Consider the following 8264-nt stretch of genomic DNA (forward strand, 5'->3'; position numbering starts at 1 on the left):
GTAGCAGGCCTAAACCAGCAGAAAACACTTTAGTAGAGAGTTGTCACCACCACTGCCCTGGGGAAAAACAGTGATGGTTTTCCTGTGATGATTCTTTATTTTACTTAGCGAAGCAGATAAGAGTAAAAATTGTGGCATTCAGAGCTCACCAGAAAAATATTTAAGGATATTTGGAGCTGTACTTTAGTATGTCTGTGTCACATCCTGACTATAGAATCACAGAATAATTTAGGTCAAACAGGACCTCTGGCATCCATCTGGTTCAACACCTTCCTCACAAAACAGGCCAACCTCAAAGGGTGCGTACTTTTATGTGAGTATAGTTGCATTGATTTGCAGCTGCAGAGAACTGTATTTGAGTAACTACTTTGAACATTTCCTCTTAGATATAGAGAATCTGGCATATGAAAACAGTAGCATTTCATGTCTGTGTATTTTCTTCATGTCACTTCATGTATTTCTGCTGTCTTCTACTAAACTCTGGTTCTGTCAACCTTTGGGATCCTTCAACATCTGAACAAGAAAGCAGCAACCTCTGGGTAACCAGGTTCAAAGGGGAGAAAAGGTTTAGGAAGGAGCAGCAAAACCTGTAATTGGGGTTTTTACAAGGAGCTGTCCACAAAAACTGATGATTGATTTGTTAATTGTTGCCTGTAATTATATCATGAAGATATTGCAGTTAAATCCAATAAAGAATTATTTTTCTAAGGGCTCTTGAAATAGGAGGAAGCTTTTGAGGGACTCTGTCCCAGGAGGGAGAGGAGGTATACTGCTTTAGTGCAGCCAAGTGGGAATTGAAGCAAGCACGCACAGGAAAATTCTGAAATTGTTTAAAGCCTCATCTGCTGCAGTAACATGTCTGTTTACCCTGATCGTGCTAGTCAGCTGGGGATCACAAATGTACATTGCAATTTCTCTCTCTCATTGATTTGAATCATCATGCATCTTCTTATAACAGCAGGCATTTGAGTTGTACTGCGGTGATGTCTCATACGATGATCACTTTGTTCTGTAATCATCCGTGGTATTTTGTTTTAGAGAGTTGGAACTGTCAGTTTTTTGCTTTTTCATATCAAAGGGGAATGAACAATATCTGAGCCTGCAAGTGGGAGAATTTGGTAGTGTTTTTTAAGTGTAGTTAATTTGACCTTTTCTGAAGATGTTTAAACTGCTGATGGCAGCTGGATGGAGTTAGTGCCATGTGTCAGCAATGCTGGGAGTCTTAACTAGTGCATTAACAACCCTGGGAAATTATGCAAAAGTTTTTATAGTGTAATGTTAGCTTAGCTGTAATGCAGAGCTCTCTAAGTAGTCCAGCAGGTCATACAAAAAAGCAAATTACAGGCAGCTGACAAGGTGTGAGAAAGAGAATGCTCCTTTTCTCAGACTAGTATCAAACTGTGGTGTGAGAAGGTGGCACAAGAGCTTTTCAAGACGATTTGGAAAGAGACCAACTGAAAATGGCTTTAAATCCTGTCCTAGGATCTGAGACTTAAATCCTCCAGCCCCATAGCTAGTCTTAAATGCAGTGTTTCTTCTTGCTTTTATTTTGCAAAGCTTCCAGTTTGCTTTGTAACTACTAGCAAATGAAGCTGAAAGGAAAATGTGGCACCTGTCTGTCACCAGCTGAGTCACCTGAGTTCTGAAGGGTTAATCTAAATTGCCACATCCATTAAGAAAGTAAAGATTTATGTAGACATAGGCATGATACTCAGAGAAGAGCTGCAGGAAGCTCTGGGCAGGGAGGCTTCCTGTGAAGGCACAACAGTGCAGTTCAGTGGCAGAAATACCTTTCTCTCTTTAGGGAAGTATGGGAAGAATTTGCTGTTTATGAAATGGCCTGGATCAGGCTCATGGTGTGTGTATCTCAAGTGTTTGTGTTCATAATCAGCTTTCCTTGAAAATATTGCTGAAGTCTCACTTTGCAGTATTGTAACTTTCATGGAGGAAATCGACCTTGCTAAATGTTCGTGCTAAGTAAAGCCAAAAGAATTCCAAACTACCGATCGAAATGAGTCTGAACGCAATGTGAACTTCGTGTTGTACCAATCAGTGCATCTCCCTCTAGCCGTGCAGCATCAGCAGTAATGCCCGGATTTGGTTTTGCAGTGCTGACTGGGTGAGTTTCACCTACGTTACAAAGCTAGTTGGAGACAAGTGTTATCAAGTTTAGCCCTTCAGCAAGGAAGCTGTGGGAATGTTGTGGTCAGTTTATTTGGCCTAATTCTCTTGGATATGCTGTGATTTTTTTTTTTCCAATCATTTTGTAGAGAAGATTCATATGTGCACAACAGTTCTGATGCTTTACAAGTGTGTTATTAAGTAGACAGTAGTCCTTCAAAATAACTTTCTTTGTTTCTTTCATCTATGGTGGTGTTTTTTCATCTTCTTTATATTTAGAGTTTGAGATCCTTTTACTCTGAATGGCTAAAGTGCTAGTGAAGTCATAAAACTGCAAGGGAGTTGAAGAATTGTGAAAGATTTTTAGTCTTGCTATTTAAAGTGCCTTAGAGCTGGCAGAAAACTTCATTTTGGAAGTGTTACTTCCTTTAATCGAACATTAATTGTACACTTCTACTTTGTAGTGATTCAGTAAAATTTAGGGGGAAAATAGGGTATACTTCTGAGGCTTCAGGAAAGATTGTATAGAAGGTGAGTTGAGCTCTTTCAGGCTTTCCTTCTATTTTACAGAAATGGGTGAGGTGTTTTGGTTTTGTTTTAAGATGTGGCTTTCATTTCGAAGTCACGTGTGAGTAATAGATAATTATTTGAGAACTAAACAGAATTAAAACACTTTCTAAACAAGAACTGTGGCAAGATATCTAAATTCGTAATATAAAGCTTGCTTTATGTAACATTTGTCAGAGGCAAAATTCAAGACTTCCTTATCTTTCTGAAAATTGTGCCAGAAGCCCAGGAAACAAAATATTACCTTTGAATTTTGAAAGAGTTTCATGTAATGGTTTCTCTTGGTTGATTTTTGAAGGCAGCAGAGTACAGTGATGGACAGGTAGACAGTCCCTCTGCTGTCTCTGCCACCACCCTGAGTACCGAGAAGCGTCGCAGATGCTAAACCACCAGGAAAATTACTAAATGCCGTGAAGTTCTTTAGCACTGGAAATAGGATGCTTGTGGGAGAAAGCTTTTTCCTTTCCATTCCAGGGGATAAAAAGTACACAACAAGCCTTGCAAGCAAGTAAAACATGTCTAGGTGTTCATGGAAACTGAGTTTGTAAACAAGATGTATCATTTTCAGTGCCAAAATGCTTTTCATAATGGAGCTGCATAGCTAAATGGAGTGAATACTCCTTTTACAAGGGGGATGTCCTAGAGTTGTTTTATTGAGTATGTTGCATATAGTAGAAATATGTCTGTGAACTCATCATCCTTGGTAGAATATAGGGATGTGGTTTTGTGTAGCCCTCTATGGTGAGCAGATACTGAAGACAGCCATTTAGAGGAACGAAGGCTGCCAGTAGCTGGAGAGTCTGGAAATCAAGTAATCGGTCCTCCTTCAGCTCTAGAGATAGGTGCTTCTGAGAGAGGGAGATCTGGTGACTTTGTGACTTCATGAAAGCTTCAGCTTCTCTTAAGAACAACTGTTTCAGGGAGGGTTCTGCAACTTCTGTCTTTTTGCTGCACCCAAACCTTCACTGTAGAGAGTAAACTTTGTGAGTGGAGCTCTTGTTATTAAGTGCGCTCCTCTAAGGTCAGTCATCTGCAGGGTTGGAGGCTGTGGTAAGTGCGTGCTTCTATCCTGTGTGATCTGTTACTCAGAACTGAAAGCTGTACTTCTTGGTTGTCAAGATGGTTCTGCTTTTCCCACACCATGTGACCTACCACTCAGCCCTTGCGTGCCTTTAATCTTGGGTTAGTCTTGAAATGCAAATGCAAATGTGGGTAAGAATCCCATGACCAGGGGCTGTTGGTCAGTGCTGACAGTCTGGTTGCCTGGGGTGGGTTCAACCCTCGGTGTCATGGAGGTGGTCAGCCTGCGGCTTTGAGTTCTGTGCAGCTGTCAAGAATTTCAGATGTGGCTTCCATGGTGCAGCTGTTTCATGTGACTGCTTATGTGAAAGCTGCTAGATTGTCCCAGCTGCAGGAGAAAGCAAGAAAATAGGCTACTGAAACAAGTATTATCAGCATCTTTCCTAGAACTGAATTGCATGCCAGCTCAGCACTCCTCTGCAATGAAGCAGAGAGACCTTGAGGGAACTTTCCTGACTTGGTCTGCATGTAACTCTGCTCCTGGCACCTGCCACAGCTTTCTGGCACATGATGCCTGTCTTTGACCACAGTGTTCTCGTAGGGGTCAGAAATATTGGACTCTGGGCTGCAGGAACAACCAGCTGCTGAATGAAGCTACTCATCTTCTCTGCTGTCTTACCACCTGATCTAAAAGAGACCAGAAATTGGTTTTGATAGAAAATGCTCTTTTCATTTGTGCAGGATGGGTCAATCCATAGACAGGATCTTGTTTCTACAGCTGTGATGTTTCTGAAGAGAAACCTGTGAGTGAACTCCCAGTGTTTCCTTTGCATTTTGCAAATACTACCTTTTTTTAAAAAAAAAAAAAATAAAAAATATATATCTACCCACTAAAATAGTGGAGTTTGTGCCTAATCCTTAATAACTTAAATTTTCCATAAAGTCTGCTCTGCAAATTGTGGCTAAGGCATGGGTGGGTTCTCCTTAGAAGGCATAAGTAATAAAGGAGACTGTGTAGTTACTCCCCACTGATTCTGTTTGTGTACTAATAGTGAAATAAATGCTGCTATATCAAAGGAAAGTTCAATAGTGACCAGCCGCCAGTGCAGGACTTCTTTGTTGTCTCTGAGTTGATGTTATCATACAGTTTGGACAATTAAAACTTTGCATGTAGAGACATCAGACTTTATTCCTTACTGATAGAGGAAGGGACTTGACTTTCTTGCTTCACCTAGGCATTTAATCTGTTTTACTTTAGGTTATGAGGCCTGATAACTAAGATATCAGTGCAGACCACAGCAGACATTTTAACTTTGTCCAAGGTTGTAGCCAGTTCCCAGGGTAGTCGTCTTAGTCTCACGAAGCAGGACTTTGCTGTGAAGCAATTGGGTACACTAGGTTCTTGTGATGTTTTATATGCTAAACTGCAGATACAATGGGGTGCAAAACAATATGAACAATGCATTAAATTTTGAGCAAGTTTTTTTTTTCACCTGTGAAAATGAATCTTGTAATTTGAGGATTTTACTCTTACCACATTTCTTCTTTGCTAAATTGGGTGAAATAGGGCTATGGGAAGCACCTATTTATCAAGTCAGCGGTTGCTTCATTGCCAGGACAAAACGTTGTGAAAAGCTGCATGGTTCAGCGGCCTGTATTGGAGTGAGAGTGAGATGCAGTGTAATTATTTCTGTTAAGAATCATTTAATCTCTGTGAATATCTACATCTGGCTCTTCCATTAAAATTCTTAACTTTCCCTATTGTCTTCTTTTCCTCACTCCACAGGTGGTTTTTTGGAAAGATTCCCCGGGCGAAGGCTGAAGAGATGTTAGGCAAACAGAGACACGATGGTGCCTTCCTCATCAGGGAAAGTGAGAGCGCTCCTGGGGACTTCTCCCTCTCAGTCAAGTAAGTAATCCCCAGAAGCAATTGTGCGTGGTAATCAGGCCATCTACTGCTCATTTGGACTTGTGGATAAAGGACAGGTGACTGTCAATGCTGAGGAGCAGGAATAATCTGCCAGATGCCCTGTAGCATTCCTGTTCTTCCAGTGATACTTATTTATTCACTCTTTAATAGAACAAATACACACGTTCTGGTTTGTAATGAGCCTACAGGGCTGACCAGGTGGCATGTTGTTGTCTGGCTTATGTAGTGTCAGGCACTATCTGTTGATTAGTTTGTGGATCCATTCTTCCTCCTTACTGCCACAAAGTGCCCGGTGTGTATATGTTCTCTCCCATCCTCCTTCATTCCTCTTTTACAGTACAAGTTCTTACTCTTTGTTTTCTCTTTGTGTAATACGCTTCAAATATGTTTTTCATGTCTGCTTGGCACAATCTTTGGGGATACTCATGTTATCTAGGACTGGGACTTGGAGCTGTAAAAACAGTTCTCATCCTTGAATAACCTTACTAGAAGTTCTGGCTGTCGTCCAGCAGGAGTTCCTGCTGGTTTAGCATGGCCCACAAATACTATGCTACTGTCTTGCCCACTTGATGTCACTGTAAAATAGAGGTACTAAGAACTTGAAAGGGTATATGATGTGATTTAACTTGGGTTGGGGGTGGGAGGGATTCTGTCCTCAGCAGTTGATTTTTGCCTTTTTCTTCCGTAAATTTCCCTTTTCCTAACAGAAATTAACGGGGTTTTCTTCAGAATCCTAACAATTTTTGATTATTCATGCACAATTCCTAGTTTGCTCTACTTTCTGTGGCTACCAGTGATCTGTCTTGGCAGGATTTTTTTTGTTGTGGTCATCTTTGGTCTGTAACCAGATTTTTATCATCCTGTACAGCAGCACTGAGTCATGACAACAAACTGGATTAAAACCACTGATTTTGAGATGTTTATATTTCTGTCTTGGATACAGTCATCTAAGCTGGAATACTAGATATGAATGGAAGCTTCATTCCAGAAAGCGCATTCCTTTAAGAAACATAAAGTTACGATAGCATAGCTCTGCCTGCCTGTAACATAGTGTTGCCATCTGGTGGTGATTTCTCAGTTGACTTTATTCTCCCGTGTTTCTTTAATTTAGAAGAGTCTTTTTCCTCAGCAGTGGTCTGCAGGATTTGAAATGGTGAGAAGCTCTCAGGTTGAGGAAGAGAGAGCAGAGGCAGTACTCATGAGTTGTTTCATGTTAGCTTTGTAGCCAAGATAGTGTCTACTTTTTCAGCCAATGTATAGAAGCTGTGCATACCAAGTGGGGAACAGTTGTCTTCTGGTTTTGGTGTTTTAGACTGAAGTAAAAATACCCCGATGTGCCATTCGTCTGGAAGATCCCAATGGACCTCATCATAGTTTCCCTTTTTTCAGAATAAAGTTGTTAGAAATGTAGCTTCAGCAGAACGCCTTCATTTGTCAGAAAGAATTGTTAAGGCAGAATTGAAGTCACTGTGTTACGTGTGCAGCATCACCTTTTGAGTTTTTTATGTTTTCCTTTGTCTATTTTTTGGTGATTTTGTTTTTTTTTCTTTAAGGATCAGAGAGATCCTTTTGTTTTGCAAGACAGTCTTTTGCATAAGTCCAGACTGGCTGCCAAAACAGACAATCCTACCCTCCCTGTGGCGGTGTTTTCCCAGCAGTTTACCTGTAATGGGACTGGTGCTTACGAATTGCAATATCACACACAGCCAGTGGTGCTGTGTGAGGGAGGGACTGAGACGGGGAGAAGTACAGGACCATAGCAAGAGTAGCACAAACCTAAACTGGCTCAGGTCAGTTGTGAAATCGCTGTGTGTGAAGAGCTAAACCGAAGCACTTCTACTGTTTGACTTCGAAATCTTGCATTTGGGAATGTGGAATGGAAGGCACCGTGGTGCAGCTACTTTAATGTGACCTTGTACGTGTACTGCAAAAGTCGATGGTATGTGTCCAAGGTGTTCTGTGCACTGTCTTCAGCAACTTGAGTGCCTGCATACATACATCAAAAAGTACATGGACTAGATACCAGCTGTGTGGCAGTGTAGTGTAAAATAAAAAGTTGAAATATTGCATGTAATCCAGGAGAAAGTGCTGTGAGACCAGAAATCCTTGACCTCAAACTTCTGCAGATTCAGAGTGGTTGGAAAAGCTGGTCCTGTTATAAGAAAAGCACATATGAAGCTTGCAGGACTTATTTCAAAATTAATTCAGTATTCGGATTAACAAGTGGTTTTCAGACATCTGTTTTACAGCAGCCAAATGTTATCTATATTATCAGCATTGTTTACAGTTTTCATTGTGCCCTGAAGGACCTTTTTGTTCCAAACTCTGTGCTGACAATTACAGAAGAGGGGTACTCAGTGACTAATAATGTGCTTCTTATTTTTTGTGTCCTTCACTCCTTCCTCCTAGGTTTGGAAATGATGTGCAGCACTTCAAGGTGCTTAGAGATGGGGCTGGCAAGTATTTCCTCTGGGTGGTGAAGTTCAATTCTTTGAACGAGCTGGTAGATTATCACAGATCCACATCTGTCTCCAGGAACCAGCAAATATTTCTCCGGGACATTGAACAGGTGCCACAGGTAAGAGAAGTATCCTCATAGAGTGCGCTTTTCAGACTATTGGAACCA

The 8264-nt window shown here is 41.0% G+C and overlaps 1 protein-coding gene across 1 annotated transcript in view; it reads left to right on the top strand.

Annotated features, from left to right (window-relative positions):
- GRB2 (growth factor receptor bound protein 2) overlaps positions 1–8264 on the top strand; it is a 52982-nt gene that overhangs the window by 41108 nt on the left and 3610 nt on the right. Inside the window, exons 4-5 of the mRNA XM_074607970.1 lie at positions 5495–5617; positions 8048–8216. Of these exons, the coding sequence (XP_074464071.1) occupies positions 5495–5617; positions 8048–8216 (292 nt within the window). The remainder of the gene's footprint in view (positions 1–5494; positions 5618–8047; positions 8217–8264) is intronic.

Source organism: Larus michahellis, chromosome 14 (genome assembly GCF_964199755.1).
Source record: "Larus michahellis chromosome 14, bLarMic1.1, whole genome shotgun sequence".
Classification (NCBI taxonomy): domain Eukaryota; kingdom Metazoa; phylum Chordata; class Aves; order Charadriiformes; family Laridae; genus Larus; species Larus michahellis.